General features: G+C 35.6%; 1 protein-coding gene and 1 long non-coding RNA gene across 3 annotated transcripts; one reads left to right on the top strand and one right to left on the bottom strand.

Moving 5' to 3' along the window:
- Nucleotides 1-201: 201 nt before the first annotated feature.
- Nucleotides 202-6,800, bottom strand: LOC307166116. Of its 2 annotated transcripts, XR_013822586.1 has the most exons (10): nucleotides 6,658-6,778; nucleotides 6,210-6,314; nucleotides 5,940-5,991; nucleotides 5,628-5,801; nucleotides 4,620-4,646; nucleotides 3,689-3,852; nucleotides 3,161-3,291; nucleotides 1,367-1,432; nucleotides 1,112-1,206; nucleotides 206-459 (listed from the first exon to the last, which is right to left on the bottom strand). It is a non-coding gene; the product is annotated as an uncharacterized lncRNA (long non-coding RNA). The 2 variants fall into 2 exon arrangements; XR_013822585.1 differs by lacking the exon at nucleotides 3,161-3,291 and having other exon boundaries at nucleotides 202-459; nucleotides 6,658-6,800.
- A 2,117-nt stretch (nucleotides 6,801-8,917) lies between these two features.
- On the top strand, nucleotides 8,918-20,988 carry LOC307166115 (uncharacterized protein). The gene is made up of 4 exons (XM_079884283.1): nucleotides 8,918-14,591; nucleotides 14,743-15,066; nucleotides 15,295-15,345; nucleotides 15,438-20,988. Exons 1-4 carry the CDS (start codon nucleotides 14,546-14,548, stop codon nucleotides 15,524-15,526), a joined length of 510 nt encoding a protein of 169 aa, XP_079740409.1. The 5' UTR covers nucleotides 8,918-14,545; the 3' UTR covers nucleotides 15,527-20,988.
- The last annotated feature ends 1,952 nt before the right edge of the window (nucleotides 20,989-22,940 follow it).

Genomic DNA, 22,940 nt, shown 5'->3' with positions numbered 1-22,940 from the left:
GACCCAATAGCAGTTAATCAAGGGCAGTCAGTCTTAGTTTTTGCTATCAAATTAGGCTAATCTACATTTTTATGTAAATGATTTAAAAAAGATATGAACAGTCTTAAAGAAAATAAATTGATGTCTAAGTTGTAAGACTGTCTTAGAGCTTTATGCAACCGGCCCAATAAAGATCAATAAAGAAGATCAATAAAGACATTTCACTGACGTAAGAAACATTCTTTATTACACGGCTGCAAGTGTGCCAACATTTCACACAACAATTTTACGTGTCGAACTTTAACCTTTAGAAAAACGGCCCAACCATTGGGCAACATTGAACACGGCTGGTTAAAATCTTCTCTTCTAGTTACTTCTTTCTACCACCTCTCCTATACTCCTCTGGTGCATATTTCAAGAATTTGGCCATGTATTCGTTTACTTTTGTTGTAGTTGTATCAAATGAGCTCAAGACAGTGTCTGATGAGGGGGAAAAAAACAGATCAGTATTAGCAAACGTTAACCTCTTAAAGGGGTGGTTCAGGATTTTTGACATCGGTCCTCATTCACACGTTAGCCTGGGTGTTATTTATCAGTGGAGACAGTTTTCAAAAAATTTCACCCAGTCCTTCCAGTTGCATAGTTCGCTGGTGGTCAACAGTATCCTCTAGCCTGCCATTAAAAACAGTTTTACCCACTCCACAGTACACCAAAATAAAATAAATTATAACGCCAGACTATCGATGTAAATGTCTGTTGAGAGAATAAATAATAACCGTTGATAAATAACACACAGGCTAATTTGTAAATGAGGTCCGATGTCCAAAATTCTGAACCACCCCTTTAAATTAAAATATTTTTCAAATATCAACTTCTGTGGCTTTGCCAATGTTTCAAGTATATAAATTAGTATTTATCAATGTGCAAGGTCATTGATATTCATGTGCTTGGGCGAGCAACAAAAGGCAGTTGGTAGTAACCAGTGCTGCCGGTTAGTCTAGAGCCCAGAATGGAGTATTATATATTAGAGCATGCTCTGTAGAGTCCTCCAACTAAAATGATTATTATTCTGCTTACTATATTCAATTTTTTAAAACATTGTTACAAAACTACTAGGTTAAAGCAAACTCACCACAGATTATCTTGTAGAGACGGGTCTTCATGAAGGCAACCTTCCCACTTTTTCCTCTGAGGCTCATTATGGTCATCATTTTATTTGTCATAGTTCTGCCATGGTAAAACAGATTTATATTAGAATATTATATTGCAATCGAGTTCATTATGAAAATGTAGCAGAGAGCGAGTAAGTGGGTGTGTGGGGGGAGTGCATGACAGTATATGCCAGGGAACATCACTGTAAACTAATGCAAAAAAGGAACAATGTTACTTGCGCAGCCATTGACTTCACATGGTCTGCAGCATCAATGCCTCCAAACCTCTTCAGATGTTTACTCTGAAAAGGAGCAACAAGAAATTAAAAATATAACCAGAAAAGTGGTCAGTAGAGTCCAGACCTCCACAAAGCAGGCACATGATGAGGACGAGGAGTTTGTAGTGGTCACCAAGGTGAACAAGCCAATTGTTAATGAAACTTTGCCAGCACTTTACAAGATTAATTATTTAACCCTTTTGTTGTCTTCGTTTTTTTATGGGCCTTTCACACAGGACGCGGTATGCGCGGCGCTGCGCTATAAAACCCATTCATATCAATGGCTTGCGCCGCGCAAGGATGTTTTGTTGCTGCGTCGATCAAAGCGCAAGCGCAGCGGTGCGCATCATTGGCGTGCTCACGCGCACGCCGCGGTCAAAGTTCAAAATAGTTCAACTTTTGCCGCTGCGCTCTGTGACGATTACCAGCGCGGCCAATAGAAACAGGGGATCCAAACAAGCACGGAAATCAAAATGGATGATCGTCTCATAGACAGACAGATTTACATTAAAAATAGTTGTTTTAACAGTCAGGCAACTTGTAGGTAGGCAATGTGTGTAAACAGGTTTTTAATATGTGTCCCCATATAGGTTTTTAAAACTCCGCCTACGTCATAGCGCAGCGCAAATCGCGTTGTATCTGAAGGGCAACGCTGAACCCAGCGGCAAGCCCCGCGCATACCGCGTCCTGTGTGAAAGGCCCATTAGAGCACTTGTCCTCCAGGGTACATTAGCTACAACTAGCATAACACACACCTCAGAAGTGAATGAAGCCGGAAAAGGCACTTCCTGCTGTAAAGACCCGGATGAAAACATACTGTGCACGCTCTATAGGCCCCATGCTCCTATAAGACGTGCACACCTCTTCGTCTTGTCTGTCTCTGTTGTTGTCTCTGATCAAAAGGTGAAGCTGTACTTATTAGATCAGTTTGAGTGTTTGTCTTGTACCCAATCAGCGAGAGGCATAAGAATATCTCTACAAATCTTTAGCATTGAAATTCAGGGCTTAAAGCAAGAAAAGATTTGAGGTCTGAAAAGTTGTCCAGGAGGAAATGTGCACAATGTATTGAATTAATTTAAAAGTGCTCTTTGCCTGAAATCAGGAATGGTGCCTGAGAACTTTAAGCCCTGTACATTCGCCCCATGCACATTAGAGTTGTGAAACCATGTGTCACTAGCCTGATACGCAGACCCCAATAGAGTTCCGAAGTTATGACGTCACTTTTGTAGGCCAAAACGCGGAAGTGAGTTAGCATTTTAGCACTTCCGGTTCCCTCGCCCTAAAAGTCTATGGGTTTTTTGAATGGGTTTTTGCTAAATCGCCTGAAATAAGGTCTGTGGTTAAAGCCTCTTAATATTTTCACGTTTTGATCTATGACATAAAACACACCAGTTATAACCTGCTTGGCATTTGGTAAAGAAAATGTTAACAAAATGAGTATATATGGTTTATTTAGGGAACATATATGGTTTAATTCTAATATATTATAATAAGCATTTGTTGATGCTATTGGACAATTCTCTTTAATTTCAACATATATAATACAACTATTATATTAAATTATATTATGTTATATTATATTATGTTATATTATATTTATTATAATACAACTATTATATTAAATTATATTATGCCTATTATATTAAATGTTTGGAATTTAACTGTGTTATGCTTGTTCAGAGATTATTTGTATAGTTATCTTAAATACATAGAACATTTATAACTCCTCTATCTCTCCCTAGTTTTACTTACCGAGACTCGATAAACCTTGTCCCTCATGCTGGCCCGTACAATACCGGCAAGTAAACCAGCATCTAAGCTGCACTGTTCTACATGTCCAGATTTATAGTGGTTCTCTCCTCGATCTATGGTTTTTCTAGCGTCTAAGAAAAAGGACATAAGATTGGAAAATGATACGGCCATAGCTAATGTTAGTGCTTCTGAGATGGTAAAAGCGCGTTTTTTTTTCTGGCGAATTAGCAAATGGTATGCAAACATACAATCAAACATAATACAGTGCAAGATAACCTTTAAAGTTTATTTTGGGGCACAATGATCAGGCATAATAATCTTAATCACAAAGAAAATAATATTAAGGTTTATATAAACTAACAAAATAACAAACGATTTTTAATCCAAAAAAAGATCTCAGAGAGGCACGCATAAACAAAAATAGTTTCTAACATTTTTGGAAAAAACGATAGGGCAATATTTCTCATGAAAAAGTGGATAAGTGTTCATACACAGCGCAGATCATGAGCGAAAATAAAGAAAACTTACCAGTTCTGCTCCCTCATTCTTGTCCTCCAGGTGATTCTCTAAAGCTTCGAGCTCTTCTTCAGTGTTTGCCGGCTTCACTTCATAACTTGTTCCAGCAGATGAGGTGGCAACGTGAATTGTATCCTTGATTTTGACAAGGAGCTGAAGAACTCTCTTCTGGAATTCTAGCCAAAAAAGAAGCGACCAATTATTATTTTTATGGACAGACACTCTTGGCCAGGGCTGAATGATCTGGTTTAAAAATAAAATAAAGAAGGGAAATTGCTACAGCAGGTATTACAAATGAAGTATAATTCTAAGTAGTGGGAATGATCAAGAGTTTTGCTGATATTTCTTCAATTTGCCTTGAGGACAGCCTACACCCTCTCGGTCCCTGTTTTAGAAAGTTCAGCAATCGTCTGACAACCCCTAGGGCAGACAACATGCATATTGTCCAGCACAAACGTTTGTATGCACTGCAAGCCTGCAGCGATCAAGGGTGAACAACCAGTCATCTTCTGTTCTTGCATCAATCTTCTCCTGTGACTGGTAGTTGAATACAACCCTGTTATGTAACACCAAGAGCAGCTCATCAACCAATGTGCGTGTTGCCTTATTTTTTACAGCCCATTTTGCCATATCACTTCTTAGATCACTTGATTCCTCCTCGGACAAAGTTCCAATTTCTGAATCACTTTCACCATCACTGTCTGAACATATAAAAACTAAATATTTTTAAGCCTAAATGTTTTATAAATAAAATCATTACAAATTGAAAATAAGTCATAAACATTCAATCAAATGAGGTAGGCTGTGCTCATTTTTTTTAAATATTATCTTCCACATCAACCTGTATTTACATTTTACAAAAATGTAAATGATTTTAGTTTTAAGGGTAACAGTTACTTTCCGATTCAAATAGATGGTTGGGTTAGGTATGGGGACAACTCACCGTTGAAGGACGTGTTCTTCCAAATCTCTGGAAAAGAGAAGGAAGAAGAATGAAATCTCAACCTTATTTTAAAAGTTTGTGGATGGAAAGTGTGTCAATGTACCACCATGGCCTAATGGTTAGAGAGTCAGACTTGTAACCCGAATTAATAGCCAGGGCCCATCCGTAGTTGTTGAAACATGGGTTTCCTGTTTTCAAACATTACAGGGTGTGCGCGCATACCAGAGGCAGAAAGCCAGATTGGTGAGCTACTGCAACAAACTTAAGTATTGAAGCTTTCCTTATTGTTTGTATATAACTGCTGACTCAATAAAACGTGATTTTAGTCGGATCTCATTGTCTGTCTTTAATTTTGCAGTGTTACTGTGATGTGTGAATTAATACTGTACTGTAAATCAAAGATTTGATCATGGATTATGTGGGAAGCCTTAGTAGGCTACCTCCAACTGTGCTGATTATTCATTCGGTTCACATCACGTCACTGTAGCTTTGCGCCGCCATCACGGTCTCAGTAATGCCTGCAATATGTTGTGCAGTTGGCTGCAACAACAGCTGAAAGAGGAACCCTGAACTGGTATTTTATTCTATACCAAAAGAAAAGGATAGAAGAGAGAATCATTTATTTAAAAGACTTGAAGTCTCATGTTGGTTTGTGGTTAATTATATTTCCATTATACTCTCAGTGCCCAACATTATACAGACAGATTTCGACAGATAATGTTTTTTCTTCATTTTATTTGTTGGATCTGTTTAAATGGTAAAGCACTTTATCATGGAAAGTTAGTAAGATTTGGAGTTGTTTTGAATATAACTGTCTGTTAGTTAATACTTACCTAAATCTAATAAATATTTTTCTGAAGTTCATAAAGATATTGTCTTCGTCACATGCACTTTAGATGTTATTTTGTGTGAGTAACGTTAGCTCTGCAGACACATAATCTCAGCCTTGAAATGCATATTAAAGGACTAGTTCTTCCAAAAATGATAATTCTGCCGTCATTTACTCACCTTCATGTGCAAATCCATAAGTTTACTTTCCGTGGAAGACAAAGGGACTTTTTTGAATATATAGCGTAATGGAGACTCTTCTTGTCGATGTAATGATGGTCCCGCTCTCTTTTCAGGGAGAAGTAGTTCTCACTCAGCTCTCTATATTGTCTTTCGAGTCAGGGGAAAGCTCATCTAAAGGAGAGAGAGAGAGAGAGAGAGACAGACACACACACACACACACGCACACTTTACTAAGGAAAGGCAAACACATTGTGTAACAAACTAACAGTGTCAGTTTATGAATTCATCAAAATTAGGAGTTTGGCAAACCTGCAGCTGATTCCAGATCAGGCATGACACTAGGTCTCTCATCGGGAGCTACCTACAACAAACAGCAGAGGAAGGCATATCAACATTAAAATATCAGCAAACTAGAAGCATAAACAATCTAGGCTGCTTTCGAGAGAAAACAACATATACAGGCAGGACACAGAAACTGGCAGAAAAAAAAAACTGTCAAACAAATGAGGTCAAAATATTTATGGTAAAAAATAATGGTAATGGTAAAATAATAACAACAACAACAAAAAACATACAGACCTTGACACCTTTCTAGCACTGTCTCTGGTGATGCTGATATGAGGGAAAATGGAGGTGTGCACAAGTGTGCTTGATGTCCTTGCATGTTTCTGTTCATTCTAAAACCTGTAGAAATTTCCCGCACATATTGTTAATGTATAAATAAATAAAAGTATCCTTAAAAAAAAAAAAAATGCAGGATTCCTGTAGGTTATTTTTCTAAGGAAAACAGTTTAATTCACACCTAATTAACATATATGGATGCATCTTGTACTTCTCTTACATGTTTGATTTACTTTCAATTCTTAAGATAGATTTCAAAACTGCATTTTCAAAATTATAAAGCTCCTTTAACAAAACAAATGTGCAAACGCGTTAGTCAGCTCTGGGGAAAACGCTCACAATCCCACAAATTATCATACTATGATAAAAGCATACATTTCCACATATTATTCCATATACTACTTACCTCTCTCAACCATTTGTACATCAAAACAGAATGCTGCCAGCCACCATAAAGGATGCCACGCGTTGATAGTAAACTCGTGTCTGTGACTCGCATGGTTCTTCGCTTGTATGCATGCTTATTGGTAACTCGCATATGATCGCCACCTATGGGTTGTTGAATATGTATTATGTTATGTATGTTTCCCTTCCAGGTAACCCAACACTGACTGCACAACCGATTCATTTTAATTGTTAATTAATTTTGTAAATCTAGCTTAGTTAACATATTTATATTCTAAAGTTTATATATAATTATATTTATTAAATTATTGTGGTATATCACTTTCTTGACAAGGTAACGCAAGGTATCATTATAAAAATGTACATTAAAAAAAAAATTAAAAAAATAATATACATTTGTGAGCGTGCCAAGCCCGCGAAACCTGGCAGCGGGCATATATAAGAAGGGGTTGTGACCACCGCGCGCAGAACCCGGTTTTCATTCCAAGTGGACATCCATATTCAACTACATTTCTGAGGTAAAGTACTTTTTACTTAACCGATGTAGGTAAATTACTTTTAAAACATACAAACCCCATACAAAGGTAAATGACACTTAAAACTTTGAAGAAAGTAAATAATAAAATCTAATTATAGCACATAGGCTACTGTAGGCCCCTACTCAGGGTATACAGATAAGTAAGTAAGATAAATAACGGCCGCTTTCACCTAATAAACATTTTTAATTGTCACAAAATGTATTAACTGTGTTTTCCAGTAAATGTACCACTACTTTTCACATAAACAATGGTTTTCCGGTTGTTTTCCCGTCCGCTATAAATGCCGTTACGTCTGTGACGTCATTTGGGATAGAGAAAATCCGCTCATATTGAAATTTACTTTTTTGAGTTTTTTTTTTTTTTTGTCTGTGATGTTATCGTTACTGTAAAATAAATCAATTATACAATTATTAATAATACTATCTTCACGTTGTATGGAAAGCGCGTTATTGTGGCTTGGCTGCGAGCGCTGGTGGTGTACGCGCAGCGCTCACGCGCTTGCAGCCAAGCCTATGAGAGCGAGAGACGTGCATGGCTTATAAAGATGAGGTCAGATTTGCCATCCGTCTGTCTGTCATATTATTAATACCACTACATCTAATAATATTTATAAATATAAACATTGTTAAATAAATATTGTTTTATTAATAACAATAATTATTATTGTATTTTATTAATAATACATTAATAATAATATTTTATTTAAATTATTATTGTCACCGTGTTAATAATATTATTATTTTCTTTTTTTCAGTATATATTGCAGTCTGATTATTGTAAGTGATAAATCTAGCAGTCATCCAGATTAGTCAAAAATCATTGCATTAATTCGTACAGATATCTCTCTCTCATATTCAGACATGTTTCTTCTTTCTCTTCCCTTTCCTTGTGTCAACAGCAGCTACAACACCCCCAAAGGCTCTTTTAAGAGCCCTAGCACACAGCGACTTTGTATTTTGTAAGTATGTTTTGAATGCCTACCAGATATTTAAGTTATAAGTCAGATACTGGCCTGACTCATATAGATTTCATGATTCAATTTGATTCACAAGCTCATGCAGTTTCTGATCTCTTTTTCGATTCATGATACAAATGCATTCACCTAAACCAACCCAATGATTATCTTTTTTTATTTATTAGATTTTACATCGTTCCTCCTGCCCTCCTCCATTATCATACATCAGAGTCACCAGTAATGCCTTTACAAATTAAACGGATATCTTAGAAAACAATCTACTGTAGCATTATTTCCGATTTAAAATGTTCACAATGATCATTAATGAATAAACAATCCATGTCAATTCATACAGTATGCAGTGTCTGACTACTAATGTTTTTGTTTTTTTAAACTTTGTTTATGTGTCATCAGCAGCACCCCAACTCTCAACTACTGTCAACCCAACGACTCTTTTGGCATCTTTGGCTTTTTTTCTTGTGAGTATATTTTTTGACTGAGTATCAGATACTTTTAGTATTTGTATTTAGTTCAAACAGATACATCATGCAGCAATAATAATTTGTCTTAAGGATTTAAATAACTTGTTTTTTATAATTATAGTATATTATTATATTATACAATTTTATATACATATTCATTTTTTTTATTCAAAAATTAATTAATTTAATTAATTAGCAATAAATCATATTGATGTTTATTTGATTTTATTTACTGATTTTTAAACAAATATTTGCAATAGGCTTGCCACGATATAATACCGGTTATGAGGAACAAAATCGACAGAGATGGGAGCAAGTAACGCATGTTAAAGTCAAAACAAAAGTCCTTACTATCAAGTCTCAAGTCCCAGTGTACAAAAAATGCAGTTCCTGCTAAGGATCAAGTCAAGTCACAGTACCAATAAGTTTGCGGGCACTTCCGAGCTTATGTTTGTTTATATTATTTAATGTGCTTATTTTGCTTGCAATTTTGCAAATGAAAGGTTTGTTGTATTCTTCATACAGCACTAAATAAGTGTCTTTATACAATTAAAATAATGTATATTGTGGGAAATACACTTGTCCCTTCATTTTATGTCTAAACGTCTGGAAACTTGACCTATGTCTTCAATATTGGGATATAAAAAAGTTACATATTTAATTATAATCGTCACACAACTTTATCCGTAAACATGTTTTATTAAACTGTATTGTCAGTACCCTACATTAAAAATTAATTCAGGCTTTTGTTTGTCATTAAAAATAATGGAGACCGATTAAAAAAAAGTTTTACAAGTGATTTCTTATACTTTTGCTCCATCTAATGGACAAAATGAGTACTATAGACTTAATACGGCTAATAGTTTGTAATTATAATTATTATAATATTGCTGTTAGCCCAAACAGAACAAAACAAGTTGAGATAAATAAAGATATTAAATATAAAAATTTAATAAAAAATGATTGGCAGCATTTTTAATCTAATCTTTTGGATATATATCAGGTACAGTACATGCGTGTTTTTTCTCTAAAAAAAAGACAAACAAAGGAAAAAGGTTTGACATTAATTGCACTGAACTACACAATATTAACAATTATTTTTATCTATCTCTTATTTTTGTTTTTCAGGAGCATTTTCCAAAATCATCATTTTTATCAAACAATAACAATATACCTGTACATATAAATCTTTATATAACCAAATACATAATATATAATACTGACAATAACACACACATACCACAATGTCTTACTGGACTAAAAGGAGAAAGACTATGGCCAGTGTACAAGAGATAGAAAGAGATATTTTAGATGAATACAAAACACAAACTGAAAACACTGAGGAATCTGTTCATGGTCACAAATGTCAAGACTCTGAAAGTATAGATCTCACATCTTCTTGTAATATAGTTTCCTCTCTTTTGTCCCCACATGAGAACTCATGTGATCTGGAAAAAAACACAGATGCTGATTTCTTCTGTGATTCTGACAATCTCTCTGATCCTGGTAGTATCCAATCAAATGAATCTGATAGCAGTAGCAACAATTCACTTAATCAGTTGCAAACTAAACTGCAAACATGGGCAGCATCTTTTTTCATCCCTCTAGTAGCTCTAACAGCACTATTGGCAATCCTAAGATCAGAATTTCCTGATTTGCCCAAGGATGCAAGGACTCTTCTTGGTACACAGACAAAGGTACCCGTAGTAAAGATTTGCAATGGTGAATATTACCATTTTGGACTGGTAAATGGCTTGCAAAACATATTAGGTAGGATCTCCAATATTGCTGAAAATTTAAAAACTCTTGCTTTGCAGTTTAACATTGATGGCATCCCCCTGTTTAAAAGCTCCAGAACACAATTTTGGCCAATTCTTGCAACAGTTGACTGTGATGAAACACGATCTCCATTTGTAGTTGGTTTGTTCTGTGGCAGTAGTAAACCGAGCTCACTCAGGGAGTATTTGAAAGATTTTATTGCCGAATTAAAATTTGTTTTGCAAGAAGGCATTGTAAAGAATGGTACTCATTTTAAAGTTGTTGTCTCCTCCTTTATTTGCGATGCCCCTGCACGAGCATTCATCAAAAATGTCAAGTCTCACAATGGCTATTTTGGTTGTGACAAATGTTCCCAGACTGGAGTATGGTGTAATAAAATGACATATCCTGAAACAGATGCTCCACTGCGTACTGACATGGATTATGAAATGATGACAAATGAAGAACACCATTTGAACAGTAGTTTAAGCCCTTTACACGAACTAGTAAAAATGGTAACCCAATTCCCGTTAGACTACATGCACACCTGCTGTCTTGGAGTAATGAGGAGGTTAATTCAAATGTGGATGAAAGGGAAAAAGCTTAGAACAAGGTTGTCATCACAGCGTATAGCAGAGATTTCTGACAGACTTGTTGCTCTCCGTTCTTTTATGCCTCAAGAGTTTGCCAGGAAACCTCGTTCTTTGACAGATGTGGATAGATGGAAGGCCACAGAGTTCCGCCAGTTCATGATATACACTGGTCCCGTTGTGTTAAAAGGATGTGTTGAATCCGCAATTTATGACAACTTTCTTCTCTTTTCTATTGGCATGTTTCTGCTGCTTAGTCCCGGCCTCTCTGATTCAATGATTGAATTTGCTAAAAAGGCTCTGTTGTCATTTGTAACACATTACATCAGATTGTATGGCACAGACGAAGTAGTTTTCAATGTCCACCAGGTTATCCATCTTGCAGACGAGTATAAAGCATTCGGCCCTCTTGATAATATAGCGGCATTTCCATATGAAAATTACCTGGGTGAACTGAAACGATTGGTTAGAAAACCAGATTGTCCTTTACAGCAGGTTGTCAAAAGACTTTCAGAAATGCTTCCAAAAGAATCTCATCAATCTAATCTGTCATCAAGTTCAAAAGAGCTAAAAAAGGTGCATTTCTCAGATTTTGTTTTGTCACCCAAACAAGGAGACAACTGTATCAAAATCGACACAGACATAGCCATAATTAAGGATATAATCAAACAGAATGAAAGCGTTCATATAGTGTGTCAGAGGTTCCAAAAAACAGAATCATTTTACACTTATCCATGCGACTCCTCTGCACTTGGATGTTATAGAGTCTCTGTCTTGCAAGAAAAGACTGAAATAGTACCTTTGTCCAGTGTAAAACACAAGTACGTACTTCTTCCTGAAAATGATAATGGGTTTTTTGCAATACCCCTTCTCCATTGCAGATAGTGTTTGTTCAGCAGAGTGAGCACAGATGTAGTGTCAGGCTTTTGGAAATTATTTTAAATTTAAATAAACATAAAATATTGAAAAAGTTGAAATAAATCCTATAGGGTTATAGGATTCTATCATCATTTACTCACTCTCATGCTCCAAACCCATACGACTTTTGTTCATCTTCATAACACATATTAAGATATTTTTTTAACGAAATCTGAGAGATTTGGGTCACTCCATTGACAGTCCAGATAACCAAATCTTTCTAGATCCAAAAATGTCATAACATAGATTACACCTCTCAATTCAATTTGTGTTTGTAAAAGTAACTTCAAACACACTGGAACAATCCTCATTGGTGGGTTACGCACAAATACAAGCACTTGGGTGTATGCAATGCACTGTACATCTGTTTTAATCAATGTCTATTATGGCTAAATTAAATCTGTCCATCATATATAGCATTTAAGTCTTTTCAGAAGACTTAGATTAAACCTCTTGATTCATACTGATTCGTTTTTAATAGTACGATGACATTTTTTGATCTAGAAAGTTTTGGTTATCTGTACTGTCATTGGAGTGACCAAAATCTCTCAAATTTCATTAAAAAATATCTAAATATGTGTTTCTAAGATGAAAGTGAGTAAATCATGACAAGATTTTCGGGTAAACCCTTTGAAAGTTTGTTGAGGTGAGGTGACATTGTGAGAGAAGGGAATATCACTCATTTTCTTCCTGCTCATTAAAATAAAAAGATACTTTAATTTAACACACCCACTCTTTCTGTTATTTTCACTGCATACAAATAAGTACATTGCATTACATACAAATAAATTAATTCATGCCTGACTTACTCCACTGTGATTGGTATGGGTAAGGGAGCTGAACACGCAGCAACCCAGAACTAATCACAGCTGGGGTCAACATTTCTCAAATTTCTTATCTTTCCCAGACAATAATGGATAAAGTGAATCAGTATACATTAATAGAATTTCCTGACAAAAGCACAGATGTTGTCCCAGACAATTGGCTTTTTGGACAAAAGTGCTACTGGCCAAAATACACTCAAGAAAAATTAAAGGTGGCAGTAAAGAGACAAGAGCCTGTACAAGCTGGATGGAAACTATTTGAGCCTGTGCGATTGCTTAAAAAGTGTGGTAAGAATGTTTTTCTTTTTTTTTATATTATTTATTTTATTATCTCAATGCACTGATAACTATACATGCTTTGCTCAATCGTATATATTATTTATATCTATATTACTAGAAACACTAGAAAAAGCACAGAAGATGCTTAAAAAGTATGTGGACTGTGATATCCACACGTCGGAAATAACTTCTGACGAAGAGGGCCATAATGAAAGAATAAAAAGAAAGAAAAGGTAATTTAAGGTTTAATGATAATAAATATCAAAGACTTTTATAGGTGTTGTCGGTAACGCTTTAGATTACAGCCCGGAAAGTACTGCGGAATTAAGACAAATTTACAGCGTATATACTTACTTTATAGGTCCACTATAATTACCGAAAGTTACATTGTAAAATCGCTTTAATTACGCAGTACTTTCCGGGCTGTAATCTAAAGCGTTACCGTGTTGTCTTATTGAGAAATAATTTTACTGTTTCCCTTTACAGGCCTAATCCACGCTTCCTAAACTTCACAGAGAATGATTCTGACCAGGATGTTAATGCACCAAAAAAATCACGGCTCCCAGCTGCCCCCGTAATTGACATTCCAGGTATTATGGAAGTCTAATTAAACTGTTTTTGTAGTTAATTTTAAGAAAAAACTCTTCATGATCATATGTCCCTGAATTTCAAGGCGATTCAAATCTTTAAAAAAAAAAAAAAAAAAACTTTAAAAGTAAATTCCCATTGAATTTAATTTGAAATGCACTGAACCTGTCATAAAATTGGATGGACATATACAGTATATATGGGTTTGTGAAATGGAGCGGCCTTACGGGATGCTGGTCAGGGGCTGTAGCCGACACTGGATGCTGGTCAGGGGCTGTAGCCGACACTGGATGCTGGTCAGGGGCTGTAGCCGACACTGGATGCTGGTCAGGGGCTGTAGCCGACACTGGATGCTGGTCAGGGGCTGTAGCCGACACTGGATGCTGGTCAGGGGCTGTAGCCGACACTGGATGCTGGTCAGGGGCTGTAGCGGTCACTGGATGCTGGTCAGGGGCTGTAGCGGTCACTGGATGCTGGTCAGGGGCTGTAGCCGACACTGGATGCTGGTCAGGGGCTGTAGCGGTCACTGGATGCTGGTCAGGGGCTGTAGCCGACACTGGATGCTGGTCAGGGGCTGTAGCGGTCACTGGATGCTGGTCAGGGGCTGTAGCGGTCACTGGATGCTGGTCAGGGGCTGTAGCCGACACTGGATGCTGGTCAGGGGCTGGAGCCCCTGTAAAAAACTCACAGTAAATGATGAGCAGCTCAGCATAGTCTATATATTGGGCCAGAGAAAACTGTATTCTTTTCTCAGGCATCCTTGAACGAACGGTTAATTTAACCCGTTTCGAAGTGTCCTTAACAGCAACATCATTGAAATCCACTAATTGAGAAAGTTCACAAAAGTCCGCCTTTATTGATTATCAAACATGACTGAATGAATTCAAAGCACACAATTGTATTACGCAAAACCCTGCTGTTAATTTAACTTGATCATAATTATTTCAGAAAGTCACATGATCTTTGAGACCAGTCCAGCTGTCTCAAGCCTCTATTCACTAGGTATGTGTTGCAATGTTATTCTTTAAAAAAAATGTTTTGCCTCTTTTACATTGTATCACAGCTGTTATAATTGCACTTCCAGATCCACAAATCCTGTAATATCCTTTTAGAAATTTATTTAGTCTATAAATAAACTGCACATTTTTCTCAGAAAATCCACACAGGGTACACCAGGGCGGACACCAGGGATCACACCAAAACACGAACACCGAAGCACACCTGGACACACACTACGGCGGACACCAGGGATCACACCAAAACACACACAACGTAGGACTCCTGGGGACACACTACGACAGACACCAGGGATCACACCAAAACACGAACAACGGAGGACACCTGGGCACACACTACGACGGACACCAGGGATCACACCAAAACACGAACAACGGAGGACACCTGGGCACACACTACGGCGGACACCAAGACGCAAACCACGGAGCACACCGGGGCACACTGACTGAACTGGTCAATGGTAATGATCAAAGCTATTTTTTCTATTTTGAAAACAGTTATTTGAAACTTTTTATTAGACCATTAAGTTTCCTAGGGGGGAGATTTATGTTGATTTTATGTTCTTTCTTAATTTTGGAAGACATTATTCTTTTAGGTGGGACTTACAGGCTAAATGTAGGCTACTTATTCACTATAAATGTTGACATCCATCCTAACTTTTCCTGCAATGTCACTTTTTTTTTTAAAGAGAGATACATGAACCACAACTCCAGTCCGACTGTCTCAGACATCTTTTCAGGTGATTCTTCAAACTGCTAACCTCTTTAAGACTAATTGTTTTACAGGTGAGTTTTAAGTGTATGAAAAAAACTGTTGTGTTGTTTTCTTCAGAAAATCCAAGTAGAGCACAACAAACACAGAATGAACATACCAACGGTAATAAATCAAAAACAAAAATTCCATTCCAATTTAAACAGTAAACCTGTTCTGCTGATGGTGATTATTAATGAACTAGTAGAGTTTCTCTCTCTTAATACAAATAAAGTATTAATATATTTATTTACTTTATTTGTAGAGTTGTCTCCTTTCAAGAGGAATGTGTTAAAAGCTCTCCTGGAAATTAAGGCAGAGCTGAAAGAGCAGAGGGCAATGATCCAAAAATTACAGGGAGTCCCTCTACCTCAACCAGAAATAGGATGCAGCTTAGGTTTACCTTTACAGTCTCTAGAAGATTTTGATGCTTTGGAGAGGTTGGACGAGACAGAAAAAAACAGATTGGTAAATCTTGTAATGCAATTACACTTAACCTACGCTGTTTGGGAAATATGGAATTTGATTTAATATCCAGGTCTTGATAAGTATGGAAAAAAGAAAACAAAGATTATTGTTTCCAGACGATTGCCCATATTCAGTTTTCATTAAAACAGAAACCATTAGAGATGACTGTACTATACCAAACATAATGCTGAAAATAATGCTGTAGAAACATTTACACTGATATGGTTACTGTAGACTTTGTCAGTTTGAACGAGTCAGGCCATTCTCTGTTGATCTCTCACCTATAGAACTTCACTGGATGTTTTAATTTTTTGGCACCAATCTGAGTAAATGCTAGAGACACTTGTCTGTAAAAATCCCAGGAAATCCACAGAAATAGAAATACTCAAACTAGCATTTGACACCGGAAGCAATCATTTATGTTTGCAAAAAAACAAAACACACACACACAAACACACACACGCACGCACGCACACACGCACACACACACACACACAAACACAGTCTAGAGTCTGTGGATGGAAATACTTTGATGAGAGATTCACAGAGAATGGCAAAAAAAATTGGGAAATGGGAATTAATGTGAACACTGATCTCTTTTTTATTAGTTTTTCCAGCTGTCACTTCTGGGTGGTCATAAACTGGAAGACACAGTAAGGAAAATGTTGAGCCACATTTTGACAAACAATCTGGCTTCATCATTTAACTGGGCAGGACGTGGACAAAAGAGGAGCTTCGAGACCTCAAATCTCTCGAAGATAATGTTCCGTAAGTAATAGACTAACTACTAAAAGAGCTTTTCACACTATCTTTGTTTAACAGTTTTGCCAAATCATTTAGGAAACTCCCCTGCAGTCAATAATTGTATCTCTTAAAACTCATCTTTGATCACCAAAAAGAAAAGGCAAAAGTCAAAGCCCTATGCTGCAATGCGAGTTTAATTTTGTTCCATAATGTTTCAGGTGCATTGAGAAGTACAGCACAAGGTAAAGAGGCTTCCAAGGCAGACTTTTCTGAGGCAGTCAAAAAATGGTTGCGTTACGCTCCAGACAGAGATGGTGGCAGTGGCAGAAGATCATCTGTTATTTAATTGTTAATTTTTTTGTGTCAATCTAAATTAATTACAGTTATTATTATATAGTATATAGTATTGTTATATAGTTTAGGTAATAATTTGTGTATCTAATATCTGTAATTACGGTGACGCATTGCTGCCACTTACATAATATTATTTTTTCCCCTCAATTATGTCGTAATAACGAGATCTTATGTCGTTTTAACGACATCTTTTCTCGTAATAACGAGATCTTATGTCGTTAAAACGACATCTTTTTCTCGTAATAACGAGATGTTATGTCATTAAAACGACATCTTTTTCTCGTAATAACGAGATGTTATGTCGTTAAAACGACATCTTTTTCTCGTAATAACGAGATGTTATGTCGTTAAAACGACATCTTTTTTTGCCCTTTTTTTGCCCTTATAAGGACATGTGTAGTCATGTACAAAATATGCATTTATCCACATAAAATTGATCACACGTTCAAAAAGCTTAAGCAAATAGTAGCAGCCCCCAATCATGCAAAATTAATCAATAAGGCCCTTTTTTGAAAATATATTTTAAATAGGCCTATAAGTTTTTTTATATATATATTATATAAGATTTATTTTTGTTAATAGGCTATATCTTCATTCATTACCTAGAGATATAATTAACCAAAAAGTAGTCAAAACACATCTAACAGAAAATTTTACAACATTGTGTTCTTATTTTGTTTAATTAACGAAATGTCAATCTTCGTCTTTATAACAGAAGATACAATACAATACAAAAATCTTCTAGATACAGCCTACAATCTTCACATGTATAACGGATTGTCACCTTAAACAGTCCTTTGTGTGGTGGAATAAGCAATGATATATATAAATATATGGTTAGTATCTTAATTTAAATTTAAATTTTATTTTATTATTTTATTAGTTTATTAATTATGCTAACTCAACTAATTAAATGTGAAGAGCTGGATACTAGTTACTAATGAAATAATGTCAGATATTAAATGTAGGCTATTGATTAGAGTTGCCATAGACTAAAGGATTTTTCTAGACTAGTAGTCATTCATTTAAGCAATTAGAACTAATCGCACGTTTATATTCAATGCTGGGTGCATGTACGCTATAGCCTATATTCCGCGCTCAAGCGCATGCATAAAACTTGCCGCAAAGCGCCGGCAAAAGTATGCTAATGATATGATAAATGTATCTGAAAAAAAAATAACGAAGCATTTTAATTGTTTATTAATGAACTATTATTTTCTAAATCAGTGTAGGCTGCCTGCATACGTATCTCCATACATCTCCGCTGTAATGTATGAGCCTTTCATACGGACAGGATTACATAATCAGATGGTAGTCTATAGCCTACCGTATATGCTTTCGATTGGATTTTTTTTCGTTGGTGGACATTTTTTTGTATAAACTTTATAGTTATATTTCTCATGTTTGTGACTGTGAGGCTTGTCTATACACTGTTTTCCAGTTCATTTTTGAGGCGCGCTCCAATTCACAGAGATCATGAAAGCGTGCCCTGTTCGTTTTATTTTATTTTACAAAAGCACACCGTTTTCTTGTTGTTGTGAGTTTACCCAAATAAAAGTAGTTGCGACTTATGTATTATTATTTTCTGTATGACCAGAAATGGAGTATTTTAAGTTGTTTCCACTGTTGATGGGAAAATGCGAGTGATGGCACCGGCGCCTCCATCCATGTCATATTGCGCGCTCCACACTCCGCACAAACACTTGGATATGCGCTTCATAACAGCAAACATTTATCTAGGTTAACGTTAGAGCGAGCGGCCATGCCAGACGGATAATCCTCTTCATGTTTAACTAATCAAATTCTGTTGCATTTTATTGCGCCAGTTTGAAAAGGGCGGCTGAAACACTTAGCCTATACAGATAAATGCCCAACGCTGGTGTTTTTCTTTAAACAAATTCGTTTAGGCTTTAAAATAAATATTGTTTATGGGCTAATTAATGCCACAATAATTTGTTTATTTTATTGGCTACTTGTATTTTTCATTTTTGTTTTGCATTGAATACCATTGAATATTTGCATTGAATGCATTGAATATTTGCTGTGCACCGCAATGCCATCCTCCCATAGAAAGACACGTTAAGAGCCACCTATTTTCTTTATAATAAAGGGTTTCTGTGGAAGGACAACATATTCTTTATTACTGAAGCTTTTTCTTTATTATAAGGGTGTATTATTCCATTAAAAAAGTACTGTTTATAAGGTGACAATCCGTTATACATCTTGAAGATTTTTGTATTGTATTGTAGGCTATCTTCTGTTATAAAGACGAAGATTGACATTTCGTTAATTAAACAAAATAAGAACACAATGTTGTAAAAAATAAACAACTTAGGCTATGTTCTGTTAGATGTGTTTTGACTACTTTTTGTTTAATTATATCTCTATGTAATGAAGATGAAGATATAGCCTATTAACAAAAATAAATCTTATTAGGCCTATATAATATATCATATTAAAAAAAACATATAAAATATAAAAAAGCCTATATAAAATATATTTTCAAAAAAGGGCCTCATTGATTAATTTCATGATTGGGGGCTGCTACTATTTGCTTAAGCTTTTTGAACGTGTGATAAAGGCGCGATAGGCTGTCAATTTTATGTGGATAAAGGCATATTTTGTACATGACTACACATGTCCTTATAAGGGCAAAAAAGATGTCGTTTTAACGACATAACATCTCGTTATTACGAGAAAAATATGTCGTTTTAACGACATAAGATCTCGTTATTACGAGAAAAAGATGTCGTTTTAACGACATAAGATCTCGTTATTACGAGAAAAGATGTCGTTTTAACGACATAAGATCTCGTTATTACGAGAAAAAGATGTCGTTTTAACGACATAAGATCTCGTTATTACGACATAATTGGGGGAAAAAAATAATATGTATGTGGCAGCAATGCGTCACCGTATGTAATAACTAATCTGTATAGGCCAACATGTTTCTCAATTGTTAAAATACTGATAAATTGTGTATACTTTGAGTTGTTAAATTAATTATAAGTATATTATATGTTTATTGAAATTATATTAAAAATATTATATGTAATATTACAGTATAACACTCTTGGCTTTTTACTGAAATATTTAAGGTTTAAACATTTTTAAATTACCCCAGGCTGTTTCAGTGAGAAAAGTTCTATAGGGTAAATAATCAACTAAATGAGGTAGGCTACAAATATAATGTTACATTGCTTGTAGTTATAATTGTTTGAACTATTATGCTAACAGATATTGTGGTCAACAATATATTTTATTTATTCATTTTATTTCTCTAGGTCTATTTTTAGGTATTTGCCAGCAATGAGACTGACACCATACAGCAGAGTTATTCGTTCCACTTAAAGGTATTTATGCATGCATGTATATCTATACTTGTTTACTTATTAATGCTAAATGGTTCAGGGGCTCAACAACTTTAGGCATGCAAGTTTTTTTTAAACAAAAATCTCATTTTAACCCACTACCTATTATACATGCATAGCAGCAAATATAAATAACGACAAAAGCAATAGCCTACTTTGTGTGAAAAAACAACAACTTTTCAACCATTGTGGTTTACCTGACCGTTTTTTCTTTGTGAGGAAAAACTGTGTCTTTGTACTTTGCAGGATTTATAGGTTGATTATATCTCGAAAGCTCATCACTCACTTGACCAGTGGATTTGGATTTCAGCCGTGCAGGTCGTAGGAATAGACGAGATGGTGGAAGACAACTGAGAGTTCGTAGGAAGCGTCATAGGAAGCATAGGAACTCGAACTTGAGGTAGGCTATTCTAGACAAAACATACACATTTTTTTTAAACAAAAATCTCATTTTAACCCACTACATATTATACATGCATAGCAGCAAATATAAATAACGACAAAAGCAATAGCCTACTTTGTGTGAAAAAACAACAACTTTTCAACCGTTGTGGTTTACCTGACCGTTTTTTCTTTGTGAGGAAAAACTGTGTCTTTGTACTTTGCAGGATTTATAGGTTGATTATATCTCGAAAGCTCATCACTCACTTGACCAGTGGATTTGGATTTCAGCCGTGCAGGTCGTAGGAATAGACGAGATGGTGGAAGACAACTGAGAGTTCGTAGGAAGCGTCATAGGAAGCATAGGAACTCGAACTTGAGGTAGGCTATTCTAGACAAAACATACACATTTTTTTTAAACAAAAATCTCATTTTAACCCACTACATATTATACATGCATAGCAGCAAATATAAATAACGACAAAAGCAATAGCCTACTTTGTGTGAAAAAACAACAACTTTTCAACCGTTGTGGTTTACCTGACCGTTTTTTCTTTGTGAGGAAAAACTGTGTCTTTGTACTTTGCAGGATTTATAGGTTGATTATATCTCGAAAGCTCATCACTCACTTGACCAGTGGATTTGGATTTCAGCCGTGCAGGTCGTAGGAATAGACGAGATGGTGGAAGACAACTGAGAGTTCGTAGGAAGCGTCATAGGAAGCATAGGAACTCGAACTTGAGGTAGGCTATTCTAGACAAAACATACACGCTGATTGGTCGTTCTTAAATGAGCGCGGGCTGAATGAACCAATGACGCTTATCTATTTTTATTTTATTTGATATTCTCCAGCTGAATGCAGATCTCCAGATGCTGACCTGGAACTACAGATGTAGCCTACTACTGTACACCACACCAACCTCTCTGCTTTTGCAGATGGCTTATTACTATCATGTTAAGGTATTATAATAGCAAAACTGAGCACCTGTGACAGTTTTTTTTTTTTTTTTTTTTTTGGAATTGCAAACTTTTTTCTCTTTTTGTCTCCAACAACACAAGTTACACCTTTTTGGACAAATTTTGCATATATAGATTGCTTGGAATACAAACAATATTGCATGTCCGATTGAAATGCGAAAAGATTTAGCAAGTGTGAACTGCAAAAAAAACAAAAACAAAAATACATTAAATACGAATTTTACAAATCCGTTTGTGGTTCCTACTCGAATCGCATTTCTCAAAATCTTCTGAGTCTGACTGCTCTGGCCTTAGCTCTCTACGTGCAAGATTACGGAAATCCCAAAAATGCACTTAACATTAACGCGCGAGAACACTACGTGCTACTTAAGAGTCGCTGTCCATTTGCGAAGTCCTGAAAATGATATAATCGTATCCGTGAACGTTTAACCTAATAATCGTCATCAGATGTGTATTAGCAATCAAGACAAGTGTATATAAAGCACTACATGATTTACTATTACTCCAGAGCACTCGTAGATCTACGATGATTTACGATGATTTTGCGAAACAGACATATTAGTAATATATTAAAGGATTAGTTCAGTTTCAAAAAAAAAATTCCTGACAATTTACTCACCCCCATGTCATCCAAGATGTCCATGTCTTTCTTTCAAGGTTTTTGAGGAAAACATTACAGGATTTCTCACCATATAATGGAGCAAATGTTATACCACGTACTGGACATTGAAGTACGCCACCCACGTACTAAGTATTTATTCACGTGAAATTTCTCGGTACTAACAACACATATGAGATCATTAAACGACAAATTAAACCCAATGTACTAATCGATTGCTGTACACGGTATTTAATTATTATTTGTTATTTAACACATATATCTACAAACTCCACTGTCAACGGTTTTGCTATAATAATACATCATAGGCTATAATACTGTATGTAATTATAAATGTCAAGGACATTTTGTACATTGAATTGCATTTGGTTGAGGCTTAGAAAGAATGCCTGAATGTGGAATGTCTGTGTATTTTGAGTGTAAATGCTTTTTTCTATATTACTCTTAGGGTTTGTATACAGAAGATTTAAAAATGTATTTGTAAATGTATATTTTGTATAAATAATAAAGCAATGTTAACTGAATGTGACGTGTGTTTAATAAATGATTACCTATACAGACTAATTTATCAAATAAGTGATAGATTTTTAAAACAAGTAGAAAATGTGTTTATAATAACGCAATTTACACAATTGAAATCAACATCCTTTTAACGTTAGGTAAGCAAAC

The sequence above is a fragment of the Squalius cephalus genome (assembly GCF_949319135.1).
Source record: "Squalius cephalus genome assembly, chromosome: 10".
Classification (NCBI taxonomy): domain Eukaryota; kingdom Metazoa; phylum Chordata; class Actinopteri; order Cypriniformes; family Leuciscidae; genus Squalius; species Squalius cephalus.
The sequence above is the reverse complement of the archived record's forward strand: the minus strand, read 5'-3'. Positions and strand labels throughout refer to the sequence as shown.

Bases quoted from the DNA above. Each gene is read 5' to 3' on its own strand.
- LOC307166115 (XM_079884283.1), top strand. From the start codon at position 14,546: ATGATCTTTGAGACCAGTCCAGCTGTCTCAAGCCTCTATTCACTAG. The intron at 14,592-14,742 runs GTATGTGTTGCA...CATTTTTCTCAG, and splicing joins CTCAAGCCTCTATTCACTAG to AAAATCCACACAGGGTACAC. The intron at 15,067-15,294 runs GTAATGATCAAA...TTTTTTTTAAAG, and splicing joins ACTGACTGAACTGGTCAATG to AGAGATACATGAACCACAAC.